Source organism: Lagopus muta, chromosome 1 (assembly GCF_023343835.1).
Source record: "Lagopus muta isolate bLagMut1 chromosome 1, bLagMut1 primary, whole genome shotgun sequence".
In the NCBI taxonomy this organism is placed as follows: Eukaryota; Metazoa; Chordata; class Aves; order Galliformes; family Phasianidae; genus Lagopus; species Lagopus muta.
This window is the reverse complement of record NC_064433.1, coordinates 183,853,011-183,872,761: the sequence shown is the minus strand read 5'-3', so window position 1 is coordinate 183,872,761 and position 19,751 is coordinate 183,853,011. Positions and strand designations below refer to the sequence as shown.

Sequence of the window (19,751 nt, the reverse complement as noted above, 5' to 3'; positions counted from 1 at the left end):
AGCTGCGCGATTGGTCAGTCGGGCGTTCACTCCCGCCGTGGTGCTTACGTCACTTCCGCCGGGAGCGACGGGCCGGAAGGGCTCGATGTGCAGGTGAATGGGCGCGCCCCGGCGGCAGCACCGCCCCGCAGGAAAAGCCCCGCCTCTGGAGCGGCGTTCCCGGTCATCGGTGCGTGAGTTTGCTGCCTCGTGGGGCGGGAGCAAAGCTAAGCGGGGTTGGACAGGGGAGAGAGTGGATGGGAGGCCCGTAAGGCTTGTTAATAGGGCTGGGAAAGCGGAGGGTACCGACACCACCTTCGGGTGCTGCCCGTGCTGGCAGCGGGGTGCTGCGGAGTGCACGGGAGCGAGGCCTGTGCTTCACTGGGCCTCTTTCCACTGACAGTGTGTGCAACACTTAATTCAAATACTGCTGTGTATCCACGCCTTACAGATGCCAACCGAAAATGAGCAAAGGCAAACGTGCTGCTGAGAAGGACGCTGATGAGAGGGATGATGACAGCGATGAGTTTGCAGAGTTTACAGAGAGCTTTAACCAACTCGAGCTGCTGGAAACGCACCGGCATTTGATTCCTATAGGAACTCAGAGTGGTTGGTCGGGGCAGTCTGACGATGAAGACGATGAACAAGAAAGAAGTGAGGAATGGTATGAGATGCAAGAAAAAAAAATGGAGAAAAATCCAGAGAAATTAATACTGTGGGCAGCTGAAAACAATCGGGTAAGGCATCTGTTCTGTGTATCTCTAACAAAAAGGCTGTATTGAATAGATGTCTGCAGTTCCATCCACAAACAGAAACTTCTCTATGCTACTCTTTATCCCTCCCAGCTATTTTGACCGAGGTTTCACAAGCTGCTCTGGAAAGCATCTGCCTTTGTGTTCCACACACTACAATATTTCTTGGCCAATTAGATTTCAGAAGAAGAACTTTGACTGTAGATCAGAGTTGAAATATGAGCACTGTTCTTAAACTTGGATCAACTTAAAAGTGTGCCAGACTCTTCATGGTATGTGAGCATTTTAACTGGAGTGGAGAGGGTGTATCTGAAGCTTTATTTTCTTCAAATCTACATATGCTGAGACAGGAAGGGATCCATAAGGATCAAATCCAATCCTACCTTTTTTTTTTCTTTTTTTTTTTTTTCCCCCCCAATCTTGTTAATAAAAAAAGCTTTCTGTTCTTGGAAAATGGAGTGAGAAGATGAAGGTTCTTGTTAGGCAGCTTGTTACATCCTTGTGTTTATAACAAAGGCTGCCACTGAAAATAAATGTACACAAAAGGCACTTATAGTTGTGTGGAGGCACATGTTTCTTCAGAGGCAGAAGTAGTCCTTGAGGTGCTGCAGCTTAATGCCCCACACTGAGTGAAGTGAATTGCAGTTGTGTTTTTATGCTAGACTGTTGTGTCTCTATTTCAAGTAATAATAACTGGTTTCATCTTAAAATTTTCTATCACGCATAGTCTTTTGTGAGATGGACAGAAACTGCTTTTTCTTTGGGGGAAAAAAAAAAGCATTTTTAGAACAATAGAAATGGTGTGTCTTTTTTACAAAGGTTCGTATTACATTCCCTATTTCCCTTCAACAGCTGACTACAGTGAGGAGGCTCCTTTCCGAAAAGCTGGCTCCCGTTAACGCTCGCGATGAAGATCAATACACTCCTCTCCATCGAGCTTCCTACAGTGGGCACTTGGACATGGCCCGAGAGTTGGTTGCCCAGGGGGCAGATATTCACGCACAAACAGTGGATGGGTGGACGCCCCTGCACAGTGCGTGCAAGTGGAACAATACAGAAGTGGCTGCGTTCTTACTTCAGCAGGGTGCAGACATCAACGCTCAGACAAATGGGTTGTTGACACCTTTACATATTGCTGCAGGAAACAAAAACAGTAGGGAAACCCTTGAACTTCTGCTGATGAATCGCTACATAAAAGCAGACCTGAAAAATAACTTGGATGAAACTGCCCTTGACATTGCTAGGAGGACCGATATATACCACTACCTTTTTGAAATAGTAGAAGACTGCATAAATGCTGTGTCCCCCTAAACGCTGTGAATGTGAGTTTTACTGCCTCTTGTTTGTCACACAGCATCTGTGTGCTTGGTCTGTCCCTTTGCATCAAGGTTGTCATTTAATAAGATACTGAAATATTCTTATCAGTGAAAATCTCACCTTCTGCAATTCAGCTCAGTGCTTTCCCTCATACTTTGAAGTGCCATTACTGTTATCAGGGTATTCAGAAAGCTTTAATGAATTCCGTAATTTCAGTGATTCTGTGCTCAGTAAGTGCAAATTTGGAGGGATGTTTGGTCCAAAACATTAATGTCAGAACAAGAGGGAAAACTGGACTACGTATGTTACGTGAAATTCAGGTTGGGTTATGCAGTTTATTACAGCTCACTAGAAAATTATTTTTGAGGAACTTTTTAAAAACTGCATGGAAGCTCTGAATGGATATAATTTACTTGGGTGATTTTCAAAATGCTTAGTGATCTGGTGTAAGGCCTATTATAAAATAAAACACTTAACCCTAAATATTTTATTGTCATATCTTTAATTGAAAGCTCAGTAGCCAATGAAATTGCCTGTTCATAAATCAAATGAACTATTCTTAGGAACAACCGAAGTCCTGTAGTACCTGATGGCTAGTTCTTGGTAGCCAAATCTAATCTGCCACATCTGAACTGGGCTTCCAGGTCTGACAGAGGTCTTACTGCCATGATTTAACCAAAGTGAACATGGTTTGTTTAAGACCATTAGTGTGCACTTAAGCACAGTTTTTCTCCACAATAATGCAAGTTAGAAATGCAGTGGTTTATATGTGTATATGTGTGTATATATATATACATGTACATATATTATATATTATGTATTATATATGTTGATACTAGGAAAAAAATGGGTATTAGGAACAATTTCTTCTTAGAAAGAGTGAACAGAAAGAGTAGGGAGGTGGGGCAGTCACTTTCCCTGGAGGTGCTGCAGAAATGTGGACATGTGGTATGGAGGGACATGGTGAATGGGCATGGTGGGGTGGGCTGACGGTTGGACTCAATGATCTTAGAGGTCTTTTCCAACCGGAATGATTCTATATTAGTGTGCGTTTGGTCCTCTGATGGAACATCCTTGAGGGATCATCACCCTGTCTCTCTTGGAGCCAGCCAGCCTCCTAACACGACTGCGTGCAGTTTTGGGCACCACAGAACAAGAAAGACATAAAACTGTTAGAGAGTTTGCAAAGGAGGTGAAGGTGGTGGTTCACGAAGATGGTGAAGGGTCTATAGAGGAAGACCTATGAGGGGTGGCTGGCGGTGTGCTCAGCTCGGAGCAAAGCAGCTGAAGGGAGGCCTGATGGCTGCAGCTCCTCACAAGGAGTGGAGGGCAGCGCTCAGCTCTCTCTGGCGACCAACAACAGAACCCAAGAGGATGGCAGGAAGCTGCATCAGAGGAGGGTCTTGTTGAATGTCGAAAAGGTTCTTCACCAGAGGGTGAACAGGAACAAGCCTCTCCAGCGCACTGGTCGTGGCACCGAGCTTGCCAGAGTTCGAGAAGCATCTGGATAACGCTCTCAGAGCACGCTCTGACTTTTGGATGGTCCTGTGTGGTGCCGGCATTCAGTCTGGAAGATCCTTACTGGTCCCTTCCAACTCGGGATGTTCTGTCGTTCTATGGCTGCGCCTGTCCGCAGCACAGCCACAAGATGGCGATGTGCAGCCGCCGCCCGAGCGCAGCCCGCCCGAGCAGAACGCGCCCGCTCCCTCGGCAACCGCCACACGCGCTTCCTACCCGCCGGGCGCGGCGGCCATGAGGGCAGCCAACAGCCAGCAGCCGGCGGGGGCGGCCGAGGAGGCGGACAGCGATGGCCGCAGCGAGACGGCGGGAGGCGGGCAGCCCCGTGAGCGCCCCGTCCCCTCCTGTCGCCCTGCCCCGCCCGCTCCTCCCGGCTCCCCCGTCCCCTGGGCGCTGGGCTCCTCCTGAGCGCTCCAGAAAGCCCTGGAGGGAGGGGAGGATGGGGAGGGGAGTTGGCACATCCCTCCCTGGGCCGCCTGGCGTCGGGTTGCCCACTTTCGGGGGGCAATGCCCGCTGCCGTGGGCTACGAGACCTGCTCCGCCCGCCCTCAGCTCCACCTTGGGTTGTTCACCATGGAGGGACTCCATCGCCACAGCTCCCCAGAGCACAGGGTTGCCTTGGCTGCAGCATCCCGTGGTGCAGAGCCCTGTAGCTGAACACTGTCGTGTCTGTAAATCTGCCTTAAAGTGCATTAAAGCAAGAAGAATGGGATAAAATGAAATTACATGCTTTAAAACACACCAGCATCAGGGAAGTTAAAATGACCGGTTCTTGTGTGATGTGTTTTGCTAACAGGGAAGAACATTCTGTACGTTGAGCCGTGTAAGAGAGTTAAAGAGATCCTTGAAGAAGAGCTCTGTTTTTGGAAAGAAGAATGCCACATTAGGCATCCAGCTGCAGGTAATCCTCCCTATGAGCAAATGGAAAGTGTTTGTCAGGGCAAATGAAACAGAAAATGTTTTGAGGAACTGTAGCAAAATTACTTATTTAAAAACCAAACTAAACAAAAAGTCAGTCTAGAACACTTATGTACTAGTCTAGAGAAAATTCACAAACAGAAGAATTATACATCATCTAGTTTTGTTAGCATGAAATTATGAGACTTAGAGAACACATAATTCCATGTGATCTATCAGCTTAATAAAACAGAAAAATACCAAGTGGTAGAGAGGTTTTGGTACTTCTTTTTTTGAAAGAAGTGAGATTTTATTACTTCTTTCCTTCGAAGGAGGTGTTGTAGCTACTTGAATTCACTGTCTACCTTCTGCTTCTCAGAATTTGAAGTTGGTGTTGAAAAGAAGAAGTTGAGGTAAAAATGAGCAAAAGGAAAAAGAGGAAAACAAAGCAATCAGAGAGTCAGTCTGTTTAGGCAGCTTGAAGGTTATAGACAGACTTGAATACAGTAGAAAATGAGGAAATGTAAGTCTGAAAAGGAACAAGGTGTTTGCTCTAGATAAGAAACAATTAAAAAGGTGTTTCAGTATTTGTATCATTAGCAGTCTGTACAGAGAACGATCTACTTCATTTAACTTACGTCTGCTGACACCTAAAGCTAACATTAGCACGAGGGTGTTGGGCTGCTGGTCAACTGGTACTCCTAAATCCACAATACTTTTCCCCCATAACATGTGGTTCTTGTTCTGTAGCCCTGCATTCTGTCCCACAGTGTAAAACTATTCCTTGGTTATGTTAAGCTACATTTTGTTGAAATAGGTCCACCACAATCTTTCTTAATATTTACATCTTCCACAAATGAAGCAAAGCCTTAAATTTTCCCTTTATTTCCAAATCTACACAAGGTCTTTGTGTTTTCCTGTTTAGGATTAGAACCCAAAAGTAAATTTACTCAAAATGAGTGTCAAACAATTGGATTCACAGACAAAAATGTACAAAAGTTGGGTGATGTAGTCAGTATCCAGATTTAAATTATTTGAACCTGCAACTGCATGACTGTGATTAGACTCCTTAGGCAATTACAGCACACACTGGCAGATGAACTACTTATGTAAATTCTGTTTATATTAAAAATGGAGGAAAAAAAGGCACTTTGAAAGCACAGTTCTGACTGTCTTTGCATTAGTCCTTCTCTGTATGTGCTCTCTTCCCACTGATGGTAAAGGGGATCTGGGCAAGTGGCTGAGTTGCAGATGCTATCATTAGTCTGCTCAGTTCACTCTTGTGTCTCATGTTAGTGAGAGCTTAACATACCAACACTGCACTACATTCATCTGCCACTGGATCACAATTGTCTGGAAGATTACAGTTTGATCACATGAATGGACATTACAAAGTTGCTCTCTGAAGATGTCAGTCACTCTTTTCCATTAACTGTGGAGGATGCTTTTGGTGCTGTCCTACCAATGTCTACAGGACTGAACAAAGGGATTATCCTTTAAATGTTCCACCAGTTTTAGAACAAGTTTAAATAATCAGTTGTAACAGTATTATTTTGACTAATTATTAACAGCAGCTCTGAAAGGAATTTGGAGTGTGAAAAAGAATTTCTCCATCAGAGGCCTGCAGCCAGCATCGCAGAACAGAAATGGCTTACTTTTACAACCTCAGTTCTACTCAAGGCATGTAGGAATGAAAAGTAAGAGTCAACAATAAGAATCTTTGCCTATAACAGCTCACTTTAAAGTTGTCAGTTAATGTTTCTTTTTGAAGTTGATTGGCATTTCACTGAACTGCATATCTTATATCTTATATCTCATTTCTATCCTTTCTCATCTGTGAGAAAAGCACAGATTTAAAACAAGACAGGCTATTCAAATTTATTTTGGTGCTGAAATGTATGGGATTTGTTGGTTTTCTTCTGGGAATGTAGATGCTCTTTGTCCTAAGGGCTGCTTCTAGGAGCAGTGATGCTTCTCCTCACTAGCTTTTGTGCCTGTTTTGAAGCAGAATAGGCAGATAACATGAGAGGAAGGACAGAAGAGATAGAAACAAGAAAAAACTGGAAGCAATCTGACTTCAGTTCCTATATCAAACTGCTTCCATTCACACATTTTTTTCTGTGTAAGGAGCAGGGGAAAAAAAGTGTGATTATATATAATTGAGAGGTGGAATGTCTATGAAGTTAGATGAAAAAGGAGAGATTTCCTTTTTCCAAGAGAAGATGAACTTACTGTGTTCAGCATCTGAAGGAGAGGCACCAGGCAAAGGATAAAGGAGAAGCACAGACAAGGGGAGTGAAAGAGGAGACAGAGAACAGAAAGTTAGGAATTCCTGAAGGGAATTGGAGAGGAAAACACAGTTCAGCAATACAGGAATAGAAATAAAAATAAAGAAATGAAGAATTATGTAGGAGAAATAAGTAGAAGAGAATAAAGGGAAAGGAAGAAATTAGACCCATGTTGCTGAATTTACTGAAGTTAATGCACTTATTTTTGCTTCTTCCTTTTACTGCCTTTCCCTAAATGTGGCTGGCTCGTGGGGGGCTCGCTCTGTGATGTCACATCTGTCCTTACAAGGGTCTTGATTTTTTTGAAAACGTGAATCTGTTTGGATGTGTCAAATGAAACTTTAAAATGGCCAGCTGTCTGTGGAAATTTAGGTCTGTATTTATAAGATTTTAAACAAGTTTTGTTTGGGTAGGGGCTTACTTTCTCCTTATAGCTGTTTTATCCATATGTTCCTGCTGCTTTTTTATCTGATGTTGTAGTTAGTACTCAAATCTGATCCTATTTCAGTCAGAGATGAAAATATTACAATTAAAAAAAAAACTACAAAATGTTTCTGATGACAAGAATGTGCTACTATGAAATTTGACATTTTTATAGTTTTCTCTGTTGCAGAGTGATTCTAAATTCCAGCAGAAGATCATAACGTAGTTGAGGAAATGCCTTAACTTTTCTTAACATGCATTGAGCTCAGCAATTCCTGGGCCAAGAGTTTGTGATTCGGTTATCAAGGTCAACTTAATAAAAGTTTAACATAAATAAGCCTGCGGTGTCGCTATTTATGTAAGAGCTATTATAGAGGCTGCCTGGAACCTAAAATAGCCTATCACTGAACTCCCACTTGCAACAGTTACTAAAGTCAGGTGAGGTGATACCAAATGAGCATTCGTTTGTATTTATCGTATAGTCACACTACTTAGGAAGCGGTCATGGATCCTTCAGGGTACCTGTACAAAAACTGGACAAGCAATGGCTTTGTGGCTGATTGGGAGAGGTCCCAAAGGACTGGCAGAAAGTCAGTGTCACTCCTGTCTTCAAGCAGGACTGGATGGAGGATTTAGGGAACTGCTGGCTGGTTGGCTTTCTCACAGTTCCTGGGAAGATGATGAAGCAACTAATAATGGAAGTCTTTTCCAAACATATGAAGGACAAGAGGGTGGTTGGGAGTATCCAGCAAGGATTTATGAAGGGGAATCTGTGTTTTACAAACCTGAAAGCCTTCTGCAATGAGATAGGCTGGTTGGTGGATGAGGGGAGAGCAGTTGATTTTGTTTACTTCGTCAAAAGCCTTGCTAGAGCCTCTATCTGCCCCAACAGCCTCAGTGACAACTGATGAAGTACGGGTTATATAAATGTACAATGAGGTGAATGGAAAACTGGCTGAAGTGATAAGCTCACAGTGTTGTGATGAGTATCATAAAGTCCAGCTGGAGGAGTCACTGGCTGAGAAAACCAAGAATTGATTGTTTAACATCTTCTCTAGTGACCTGGACAATGGAACAAAGTAGAACTCAGCAAGTTTGCAGAGAATACAAAATGAGAAGGAGCATTTGATACACCAGGTAGGTGCCATTCAAAGGGTACTCTACAGGTTTCAGAGTTGGGCAGAGAAAAAATTCATGAAGTTTAGATTAGGGAAATGCCACGTCCTGCTTCTAGGGAGAAATAATCCCTTGCACCATGACAAGCTGGAGAACCACAGACTGGAAAGCAGCTTGGCACAGCTGGGGCTCCTGCTGGACAAGAAGTTGAGCATCAGTCAGCAATGGCTGGCAGTCTCTTGGGCTGCCTTAGAAAGATCTTTGTCATTAGGTTGAGAGAAGTGATCTTTTCCTCTCCTCAGCACTGGTGAGATACATCTGGAGTGCTAGGTCCAGTTCAGGAGATGTACTCAAGCAAATCCAGCCAGTAGCCATGAAGATGATTAAGGGATGTTACTGAAGAGATGATGAGAAAGCTAGGAGTGCTTAGCACTGAGAAGGCTCAGGAGAAATATATACTGAACTGGGGGCAAAGAGAGTCAGTGCTCATCAGGCTTGAAAGTAGATTTCCATGATGAGGAAGGCAAGAATCTCATGGCACCAGGAGGAAGGGTGCTTTCCTGCCTGCAGATTGGCAGCTATGGAATCGCTTCAGTGGAGTAGAAGCAGATGAGGGACCTGAAGTTCTCTCTGGCAAACCAGCTGATGGCTGAGCCTGAACCATGCAGGGGGACATAATACTAGTTGGAGGCTCCCTGCTGCAAACAATGAAGGCCCACGTTTTCTGCACCAACTTGACACTGAGGAAATGTATTGTGGGTTTGCAGATGACAGCAAGTTGATCTGCCTGAGAGTAGGAAGGTCCTACAGAGGGATCTGGACAGGCTGGATTGCTGGGCTGAGGCCAGAATTCTTTCTGTCCTGCAGTAACGTAAACAAATATTTCTTCTTTCTAATGGAGGTAACTGTTTTGTACAATGAAGAAACTGAACTGATGGATAACTTAAAGCCAGAGTTGAAGAGTTCCTTATTCCCAGTGTCGTCTCAAACTGATAATTCATGTTTTCCCTAAGGTGTGGTTTTAAGAGGTGGAATGGGATTTGTTTCTGAGAATCCTATTTAAGCTAGACTGATTATTGTTATGAAGAAATAGTCTTAGTGCCAACTTTGAACAACTAAACTTTCTGTTCCTTTGTGTTTTTGTTTCCTTTTTTACAATCGTATGTGGATGAAATAGGATATTTGGTTTTTTTGATTGCCTGGAAGTTTTTTCTAATACTAAAAAAAAAGGTTTATTTTTGCACCTGTGAGAAGGAAAACAAATCTAACTTAGCTGGCTTGAAGACAACTCTTTTTTGGCATTTCTATTTGACTTCTAAATGGAAAAAAAAAAATATTGGCACTAAAAATTGCACCTGAGGCACAAGAGGATTTACAGCTTTTGAAAACATTCTCACTTTTTAGATGCAAATTTGATGATGAACCACACAATCATGTTTGAAAAATGACAGATAGAGGCTCTGATTAACCTGGCTGCATCTCACTTCTGCTCCTTGCTGCATTTTCATTCCGGCCTCCTCCCATGGCTTTCTCATTCTCAGTTATAATTTTTTCATGATCTTCTTTTCAAACTTGCCAAATGGAAAGATTTTCTGCGTTCATCCTGCAGTAGCTCCGTTTTGCTGCAACAAAGGCAGATTTGTGGAACTCACTGGTTCCTTTGCTTCTTTTTGTGCAACCTTGTGCAGTGAAGAAATGTTTCTTAGACCTTCTACTGAATATTTCATTATTTTAATTATGAGGCTCAGGTGATTCTTATTTAGTCCAACATAATCACATTCAAGATCTTTTTATACGTCTCATGTTTCACTTGAATCAATCTAAGGAATTTGTTTAAATGGCATTATAGTAACTCAATATTAGTACTACTGAATTACTACTTCTATTATATTTATAATATTTCGTTACATCGTGTTTCTATTAATCTAAATATACTCTGCTCACATTTTATCATAGTAATTTTTCATTCTAACCATTCAGCCACTCTTTTCTCGTCCTTGTTTTATATTATTTCATTTCCAAATTAAACATTGCAGTTCTGAGAGGCAGCAGTTATTGCTTCCACACAGTAGTAAGCATTCAAGCACTGACATCTCTCATAGGCTGTGTCTACACTATAAAGTAATGAGGTATAGTGGAAAGGGATCAATATATTAAAGCAACTGATGTGAGGGCCCCATAACTATTAGATTGACCTGAAACTAGAGCTAGTCTTGTTTCCTGGACTGAAATGCCCCTACAGTGCCTGAGGTTCAAAGACGTCTGGAGAAAAGCTCCATCACAAACCTTTGCACTTGGGCCTGTTGGATGCACACTGGGTAAAGTGAGAGCATCTGAGCATCCCCCTGGAATCAGAGGTCTCGCCTGCTTTCTATGAATGGCTGCCACTGTTGCTGCTTAAGATGCCATTCAGTGCTCCAGAACACAAGGCTGAAAATCACAGAATGTCAGGGATTGGAAGGGACCTCGAAAGATCATCCAGTCCAATCCCCCTGCTGGAACATCCATGCTAACTGCTAACAAATATCCACTGAGCCACGTTTCAGCTTGATAGTACACACCTGTCAGATTACCTGAGGACTGTGTGGTTTTGGCAGGAAGGATGGCTGCTCCAATTTTGGCTCTGATCTATACCAGTGAACAAAGATGAGTGCTGCACCAGAAGGTAGAAGTGTGCTGGGACAGGATCCACCACCTACAGTGTGCACAGCAAAGCTGTCTATGCCTGTGCCTTGACCTGGAAAAGTCAACTTTAGACAGCTGTAATACATCCCTGCTCAGTCACAAGTGGAACTGTAGCCAGGCAGAATATTTTAACATCACATTTCTTTCATGTGCAGTCACTTGGGCTCGTCTGTTCAGAAGTTGTTTGTCCAATGAGATGGGCATCACCTTTCAACTGAATATTTTATCTCTGGTCATATTTTAGAATGTTAAACTTCCAAGCAGAAAGATCATAATCCCTAACTTAAAAAATAGTCAATCAAATTACAGGCATTTACATTTTATACTAAAATACAGCATGCAATTTATACAGAACGAAACTTTTATCACTCTTTTTCAGAGAGGATGTAGGGCCTTACTTGACAAAAACTTGCATTGCTATCACAGGAGCTACTTAAGAAGAAGAGATTTCAAAGCCACTCATAAGTGTCATTGTGGTACGAAATAGATCCTGCTGCTCTTTCAAGCTGATCACATTCTTTTAGGATAAGAAATGCACTGGATTTCCCTGGTTGATAGAACAAGTGACTTGATAGCTATGGGTGAAAATGCAACATCTTTCAGTACATTTTCAAGTCAACTGTTTTCAAGACAGTTGACAAATAACTTCAAAGAGTCTTCTAGGCTTAAATGCTTCTTCTGTGTAACAAAACAAAGTGAGTCAGAGTACAAGAGGAAGCCAGCTGGGAAAACACATTTACCACTGTTAGAGACTGCAAACATTTAGCCTTCAAATAAGCAAAATATTTTTTATTTTGCAACAGTTTCGTTACCAACAGATAGCATTTTGTTTTAAATTCCTGGCTATCAGCAAGAGCGGAGCTACTGCAATTTCCATGGAGCGCTTAAACCACAGATCCCTGTGTATGCAGTAGAAAAAGTGTGCATGGTCCTCAGCCCACAGCTATGTCCTGGGCTGGTTAATCTCCAAAAGCAGTGTCAGTGGCTCTTTCCCAAGTCAGGGGGAACAAAACTGCTTGAAAAAAGAAACAACTACCTTTGTGCAAAAGAAATTTAGTAAAGCCAAATGCTGTATGAGCCACCATATTCCCAGCTCTGGTTGAAGTGCAATTGGTGAAAGAAGGGCTGCAAATTCTTTTTTTTTTCAAAGCTGTCACTGCTTGGTTTGTAAGTACCTCTATGTTAAGTTGTTTCACAACCCCAGAATTAATTACAGTGTTTTTATTGACTTCACTTTATGTAGGATTGGGTATGGCATGATCAGTAGACTCTAATTGGCCAGGTTATAGAACTTAGCAATACATCTTCAAGGAACGGGAATGAAAACTAGACTAGGCAAGTAGAATCTGGTGTGGCTTTCTCCAAAGTCATATATCAAGTGTATGCTCCTGAAGGAAAATAAGAACTGCCATTGCAGCTGATACAATCAAATATATTGGGTGAATCAAGATTCAACAGAAGTCAATTGAGTTCTCCCTCTGATCTTCATGGGTCCAAAATTTCTCACATTACCTGCAGAAATGGCTAAAGAACCAAAATTCCTGTTTTGTGACTAAAATCGGTGTTGTTTGTCCGGGCAGGTCTTTGTGATTTTGTTGTTTTGCTTTGCTGTTAGGTAGCAAGCACATCATGTTGAAGACATGAAGAGGTTGACATGCTGGTTTGAACAACTTCAGTTCAGAGACTCCTGGAGAAACTTAGGCTGAGCCAACAGAAATCTTGGGAAACTCAGTGAAGAGAAAACATTCTGCACATAGAGCAGAAAACTCCCATACACTGGTGCAGGGAGGGAACAGGCTGGCTGATAAACAGCCATGCTGGAAAGAACCTGGGAGCTTTATGAACAGTAAGTTGAATGTGAGCCAACTATGAGCTCTTCTTAAAAGTAAAGCAAGCCATATGCTGAGCAACATCAGATATGCATGCAGCAGATTGAGGGCAGTAATCATCCCTCTGTGCTCAGCATTTGTGAGGAGGAACCTGGTATATTGTGCCCACTTTCAGCCTCTCACTTCAATTGGAAGTTGAGAACATGAAGGGAGTCCAGTGGAAGGCTACTGAGATGACGTGGGGCCCTACAGCACATAAAATGAGAGACTGAGCTCTTTAGTCTTGAGAAAAGGAGGCAAAGGTATGATTTAATAGCAGTCAACAACTGCCTGAAGGTGTTAAGAAGATGACAAGGGGCGACAGCCACAAACTACAAGCTGGGAGGTTCAGTGTTGGACATTAGGAAAAAAATCTTAACCAAGAGGATGGCACCGCAGTGGCACAGGCTGCCAGAGGTCTGCTGGAGTCTCTGGCCTTGAATATTTTCAACTTCTTGCTGTTAGTCAAGGCAGCATCGGTCCTCCCTGAGTAGTGACCTCTAGAGAGCCCTTCTGGCCAACACTGGTTCGGAGCACAGACAGTACTGGCCATAACCACAGATGTTGGTTTTTCTGGTTTTTCTCTTTTTTTGTGTGTGTTTTTTTTTTTTTTTTTGTTTTTTTGTTTTTTTTTTAAGAGTGCTTAGACCACAGCAATAGAAGTCTTCAAGTGAAGTTCTTTACTCTGAATCCTTCTGAAGTTCTTTACTTAGAGAGCAGTGATGCCCTGGCACTGCTGTCCATAGAGCTGTGGTGCCCCATCCCTGGAGGTGCTCAGGGTCAGGCTTCATGGGGCCCTGGGCAGCCTGAGCTGGTGGGGTCAACCAACCCATGGCAGAAATTGGAACTGTATGACCTTTAAGGTCCCTTCTAACACAAACTATTCTGTTTATGTGCGGTTATTAAGTTTACAGATGCTTGTGACCTAGTTACTAATATAACACCACCCACACACATAACTGTTCCTTATTTCTGAGGTAGAGCTTGAATTACTCTCCTGGCTAACACAGAGATGGGTCACAAAGACCTATGTGGTATGCACATGCTGTGCTGCAACTCAAACACTCAAGGGGAATTTATTCCTGATGTAACTTTGCTGCCCTCAATGTGTTCACATGAAAGGACCTTGGATCTTCAGCTGTTGGGTACACAATGCGCACTTTCAAAAAATACTCCAATCATAGAATCATTAAAGTTGGAAAAGACCACTAAGAGCATGATGTCCAACCCCAGCCCCCAACCATGTCCACACACCAAATCCCTCAGCACCACATCTCCATGGTTCCTGAACACCTCCAGGGATGGTGACTGCACCACCTCCCTGGGCAGCCTGTGCCAGTGCCTCACCACTCTTTCCGGAAAGAAATCATTCCAATGTGAACTTTCCCTGGCTCAAATTGAGGCCATTATTTTTCTTCCTCCAAGGTGTGAGAATCAATGACCTCTTGGTTCAGTGAAGCAAATGACTGGGAAATACATCTCAGGTGGTCTATTTGATAGGCTTCTTCATACTTTCCTCCAAAGCAGAGCTGTGAAAAGTGATTTCTTGGTAACCATAAAAACTGTAAATAGCTGTGAGATTTAAAAACTAAATGCAGACATTTGGGTTCCAATAAAGTCTTAAAATGACAATAAAGTTATTTTAAGAAATCCTCTTCTTTGAATTGTTGGTGTTTTCTTTTACAATTATTATTGCTTTTCCAACTTGTTAATCCTCTTACAGGTGCTTGAAGCTGGTGCAGTTGGCAGGAAGTGAAATCTCCTGTGGCCGCTGTCTCTTCCTCTTATTTTATCTTTTTTTCCCTAGATGAGTAATTTATTCAAAACTTTACTCAACTTCCCTCTTGTAAATATGACCTTTTTAAAAGTCAGAGTCACAGGATGGTTTGGATTGGAAGAGACCTTAAACATCACCCAGCCCCAACCCCTGCCATGGGTTGGTTGCCCCCACCAGCTGCTCAGGCTGCCCAAGGTCCATCCAGCCCGGCCTTGAGCACCTCCAGGGCTGGCATCAAAATGCCCCAAGGTCTGTCCCTGATACACGAAGGGAAAGCCCTTCAGCTCCAGCTGAACCTCTGCAGCTGCCTGGGGCGGGATGGGAGGGGATGGGGAGAGTAGAGATGGCCGAGGCGGCCCTCGAGCTCCCGCGGGCGGGGCCGTGCGGCACCGAGGGGCGGACCGGGACCGGGGCCGGCGCAGAGGGGCAGGCAGCCGCGGGGTGGGGCAGGATGGCCGGCATGGCCGGGAGGGGCTGCATCTCCCCGCCCCAGCCCGGTGGTTCCGCGCTGCCGTGTGCCGGGCCCGGCCCGGGGGTGGGCGCTGAGAGGCGGCGGCGGCAGCAGCAGCAGCATGCGCTGGGCGGCCCCGGCCCCGCGGCTCCCCCTGGGCGGCAGCGGGCAGGCTCGATGGAGCCGGGCTCCCGGCGGAGCCCCGCCGCCCGGCCGGGCTGCGCACGGAGGTGGCGGCGGCGCTGGGCGCTGCTGGGCGCGCTGCTGGGCGCCGTGCTGTTGCTGTACGCCTGCCTGCGGGAGCTGCGGCGGCACGGCTCGGCGGCGGGCCGGTCCGAGGGCGAGGTGACCGTGCTGCTGTGGTGGGAGCCCTTCGGCCGCCCCCGGCGCCCGGCCGACTGCCGGCGGCGCTACAACGTCACGGGCTGCCGCCTGAGCGCCGACCGCGGGCGGTACGGCGAGGCGCGGGCCGTGCTCTTCCACCACCGCGACCTGGCGCTGCACGGCGCCCAGGGGCTGCCCCGCGGGCCCCCGCCGCGACCCCCGCAGCAGCTGTGGGTGTGGATGAACTTCGAGTCGCCCTCGCACTCCCCCGGGCTGCGGGGCCTGGCCGGGCTCTTCAACTGGACCATGTCCTACCGGCGGGACTCGGACGTCTTCGTGCCCTACGGCTATCTGTACGTGCCGCCGACGCCGCGGCCCTTCGTGCCGCCCCGCAAGAGCCGGCTGGTGGCCTGGGTCATCAGCAACTGGAACGAGGAGCACGCCCGCGTGCGCTACTACCGGCAGCTGAAGGAGCACCTGCCCATCGACGTGTACGGGGCGCGCGGGATGGCGCTGCTGGAGGGCAGCGTGGTGAAGACGGTGTCGGCCTACAAGTTCTACCTGGCCTTCGAGAACTCCCAGCACACCGACTACATCACTGAGAAGCTCTGGAGGAACGCCTTCGCCGCCAACGCCGTGCCTGTTGTCCTCGGCCCCCGCAGGGCCAACTACGAGCGCTTCATCCCCGCCGACTCCTTCATCCACGTGGATGACTTCCCCAGCCCGCGGCTGCTGGCCACCTACCTGAAGTTCCTCGATAAAAACAAGCCCAGCTACAGGAGGTATTTTGCCTGGCGGAACAAGTACGACGTCCACGTCACGTCTTTCTGGGACGAGCATTACTGCAAGGTGTGCGAGGCCGTGAGGATGGCAGGGGATCAATTGAAGACGGTACGGAATCTGGCCAGCTGGTTTGAGAGCTGACGTTCCCGAGGCGAGCTCAGCCAGCTTCTCCCAACAGCGAATGCACCGAGGTACAGGGAAACCCTGTGAGACCTCCTGCCTGCCAGAGCCAGTCTGTCCTCAGTGAGAAAAGCATACAGATAGAGGTAAACAAACGAAGAAGATATTTATTACGGTGCAAAATGAAGTTACGGAGAAGCATCAGGCAAGGCGATTCTGCAAGAGCGAAGCTAAACTTTCAGCAGTCGTGCTGGTCTGAAACCTTTGCAGTTGTTTGCAGAATAACCTATGCCAAGTCCTTCAGCTGTGCAGCTGGAACCAATTTTGTCAGCTATGACAGCTTCCTGGACCGTGAAACTTTCTTTTGCGTATGGGGGATACGCGATCAGTGCTGGCTTTCTGTGTTCCAAAGACAAAAGCAAATATTTCCAATGGTGATTATTATGAAAATCAGAGCTATTTGCTGACAAATGCTGAGCCACAAATGTTGAACTTAAGAATGTGATGATACGGTAGCACTTTTTAGCAGTTTTAAATTGCAGCAGCCAAATAATAATTCTTTGAGCCAAATAAAAATTCCATGTAGGAAAAAGGGTATGGGAGGGTTTGAGTGGAACAAACAGCTCAGATGGCAGAAAGTATTTATTGTGAGCACAGTTGTCCTTTTTGAAAGCAGAGAAGAGCTTCAAGTACAGGAAAAGACAGAAGGCAGACAGAAGGCAGGAACATTTCCACCCTCCCTTTATTCAGGAATTAGAGAATGTTTACAGGAGACTGCATGTCTTTCAATGCAAGATTACTGCCATATAAGAAAAAGCAGGGAAAGGCTCAAGATGGCAGGGTTTTATTGCTGTACTCAATCTGTACGTGGGAAAGCTAACTTTATGTTGTGTGTACAGCAATAATGGCAACAAAGATAACCAAAGTTAAGTCCCCAAATGCTACCTCCCAGAAGGAGAACTACTGTAGACAATAAGGTCTAAACTGCTGCTGCAACACAGGTTATGTGAAGGAAGTATATGAAGAGAAAGAAGGTTACTGTTCTTTACGTTTGGTTTTGGGGATTTCCTCCACCTAATTTTTTTTTCAGTCTGTTCCTAGAACTCTAGGCTGCCACTTCCTCATGTGCTGTCTGCTCAGAGCATTGCAGTTCTTCCTTTTCTGGCTGCCACGGTGGAGTAAAATCAGGGGCACCAGGCAGGTGGGGAGAGAAGAAAGTTAGATGCAAGTGAAAGCTCAATGTGTGAGAGTTATTTAGGTTAGAATGGGATGAGGTTTGATTTGAGCAATGAGGGCTGCCAGGTAGATGCTGTTGAAACTTAGCAGCTGCATTTTAAGTTACCTGTGCCCAGTAATTGTGTAAGTGTGGAACTAAAGAATACTGGGAAAAAAATCTGTTACAGTGTTACAGCTCATGAATAATTTTGCACAGGTTTACTGGGGCAGAGCTCGGAAGCTCCTGTTTTTATTGTTTTCTGCTTTTGTGCAGGGAAAGATGGTTAAAAGCACTTCTGAATGTGGCTGTTGTTTGTGCCAGAGCTGCCGGAGAGATTTTATTGGGAAAGCAGAGAGGACTCAGTGCAATGCAGGTGCTGTCGGGGTGTTCCCGATGCTGGGCTTTAATTCCAGCTCTTCTGAAGGGGTTCAGAGCACAGCCGTGCTCCTCACTTGCAAGATCTTCTGCTGCCCTGCCAGCTGGTAAAATAAATTGGTTTTGATTATTCTAAAAGTACAATTCCAAGTATAGCATTAACCTAACAGCTGAGTGCCAGGATAATACAATCAGTGTCTCTTTGAATTGTCATTTTTTCCTTTTGCTTTTTATGGCAGTGCGCGTGTGTGTACATCAAAACCCGATCTTCAAAGCAGTGAGCAGTCTTTAAAAAGGTGAAGATTGCACTGCTTCTTATCAGTCTGCCCAAAATAGTGCTTCTTTTTCCCAGTCCTTCTAAGTTTTTAAATGTTTCCTGAGAGTTTAGAGGCACACGACTCGGTTCTATCAGTAGTAATGCCACAGGCAGAAGATGAGGCTCCAGGAGCATGGGAATTTCCACAGATTGCAGCCATCCTTTATTCTCAGCTTCTCTTCCTGAAATTCTGGTGGAAATGAGTTTTGTAAAGTTCAGCAAACAGCCGTGCAATGATCAGAACATCATTTTGGAATGAGATAACCACAACTGTGCTCTATTTGTAAGATATGCGCTGAATATTTTCACAGGTTGTATAATGAGAACTGCAGTGTTGTAATAATTATTGCAGTTTCACTGTTGTTGCATAAGCATTGCACACTTTTCCCGTTAGATTCGGGAGGAAGTTTGGTCCTGGTCTATGGCTGCTGAAGTCAATAATACAGCAACTCTTTGAGGCCATATTGGCTTTTAGTTCATCCGTCCCTTGGGCTCACAGAACTAACCTAATAATTGAGTGCTGTTAGAAACTGAGCGCTGTCCTTTGTAACTCACTTTGTAGAGGCCAAGTTCAGTGATAAATGAGAAATGTGTCATAGCAAATTGGATTGTAGATCAGGTACCAGACTCCACAAGGCCCTGCAGGTGAAGTATGTGATCAGTCTATAAAAATTAAGCAGATTTATCTTCCAGTCTAAATAGAGGAATCTTGACGAATATGCTTTTAAATCTGTTTGATTCCATGCCTTGAAATGTTGGGGAGGAGGGAGAGACAGAAAGATCATGTGCTGTTTTTCATAAAGTTAATTACTTTTTGATTATAAGTGGAATATAGAAATGTGGGTGATCCTTTAACTCGCAGAAGTATCTCAGGGAATTTTATACTGTAAGATCTTTTAATCTTCACAGAATGGAGTAACTTTTATTAATCATGTAGATTAACAGTCAATAAAATTATAGAAAGGAAGTAGCATAAAACGACCCTATTTTTCTATTTCCTCTTCTTTATGCGTTATAAAGGGTAGAAAACTGCTTTTTAAATAGATTTCCTTTTGTGCTTGTCTTCCACCTCTTCATCAATAGAAGTGACTCATTACAGATCAGTCAGACCGTCTGAGGCTGGGGACGAAGCTTGGTCGTGCCAGGGGTAAATATTTCCACAGGAGAGGCTGTGCTGGGTTATTTCCACTATGAAAAGGAGCATTTATTGAGGTTGGGTGACTGCTGGAAAAACATCATTTAAAAAAAAAGAAAAAACCCACAGTGTACAAACCTCAAAAAGAGAACAAACCAACAGACTCTCTCTTGACCTACAGAGAATTTGAAACTGCTCGGGTATTTTTATTTTTCCCCTTACATTTCAAAATGAAATGGATGGGAGATGGTATTCGGCACATAGTGCTGCGGCCACTCTTTCAACTATGGGATTTTTGTGCTTGTTCACTGATGTCTTCAGCTGAGCTGCAAATGTCCCACACCTCTTATTACTATGATCTCTTAACACTGATTGCAGAAAAAGTGATGATGACCTCTCTTTATCCACGTT

General features: G+C 44.7%; 3 protein-coding genes across 5 annotated transcripts; all 3 read left to right on the top strand.

The window, feature by feature from the left end:
- The first annotated feature begins 61 nt into the window (after positions 1-61).
- Positions 62-2,789, top strand: ANKRD49 (ankyrin repeat domain 49). 2 transcript variants are annotated; one of them, XM_048952313.1, is made up of 3 exons: positions 62-169; positions 431-716; positions 1,584-2,786. In XM_048952313.1, the coding sequence occupies exons 2-3, from the start codon at positions 444-446 to the stop codon at positions 2,040-2,042; spliced, it is 732 nt and encodes a 243-aa protein (XP_048808270.1). In that variant the 5' UTR covers positions 62-169; positions 431-443; the 3' UTR covers positions 2,043-2,786. The 2 variants fall into 2 exon arrangements, with proteins under 2 accessions (XP_048808270.1, XP_048808269.1); XM_048952312.1 differs by lacking the exon at positions 62-169 and adding an exon at positions 179-247 and having other exon boundaries at positions 1,584-2,789.
- Positions 2,790-3,538: 749 nt separating this feature from the next.
- Positions 3,539-7,623, top strand: C1H11orf97 (chromosome 1 C11orf97 homolog). 2 transcript variants are annotated; one of them, XM_048952047.1, is made up of 4 exons: positions 3,539-3,891; positions 4,363-4,467; positions 6,038-6,160; positions 7,350-7,623. In XM_048952047.1, exons 1-4 carry the CDS (start codon positions 3,588-3,590, stop codon positions 7,367-7,369), a joined length of 552 nt encoding a protein of 183 aa, XP_048808004.1. In that variant the 5' UTR covers positions 3,539-3,587; the 3' UTR covers positions 7,370-7,623. The 2 variants fall into 2 exon arrangements, with proteins under 2 accessions (XP_048808004.1, XP_048807993.1); XM_048952036.1 differs by having other exon boundaries at positions 6,035-6,160.
- A 7,317-nt stretch (positions 7,624-14,940) lies between these two features.
- On the top strand, positions 14,941-19,186 carry FUT4 (fucosyltransferase 4). The gene has a single exon (XM_048930717.1). It carries the CDS (start codon positions 14,949-14,951, stop codon positions 16,317-16,319), a length of 1,371 nt encoding a protein of 456 aa, XP_048786674.1. The 5' UTR covers positions 14,941-14,948; the 3' UTR covers positions 16,320-19,186.
- Positions 19,187-19,751: the final 565 nt, after the last annotated feature.

What these genes read in the sequence shown, in the direction of transcription:
- ANKRD49 (XM_048952312.1), top strand. An exon ending in GGGCAGCTGAAAACAATCGG is followed by an intron (nt 717 to 1,583) that starts GTAAGGCATCTG and finishes TCCCTTCAACAG; the next exon opens with CTGACTACAGTGAGGAGGCT.
- C1H11orf97 (XM_048952036.1), top strand. Translation starts at nt 3,588, where the DNA reads ATGGTCCTGTGTGGTGCCGGCATTCAGTCTGGAAGATCCTTACTGGTC. An exon ending in CATTAGGCATCCAGCTGCAG is followed by an intron (nt 4,468 to 6,034) that starts GTAATCCTCCCT and finishes AATTATTAACAG; the next exon opens with CAGCTCTGAAAGGAATTTGG. An exon ending in AAGGCATGTAGGAATGAAAA is followed by an intron (nt 6,161 to 7,349) that starts GTAAGAGTCAAC and finishes ACATTTTTATAG; the next exon opens with TTTTCTCTGTTGCAGAGTGA.
- FUT4 (XM_048930717.1), top strand. Translation starts at nt 14,949, where the DNA reads ATGGGGAGAGTAGAGATGGCCGAGGCGGCCCTCGAGCTCCCGCGGGCG.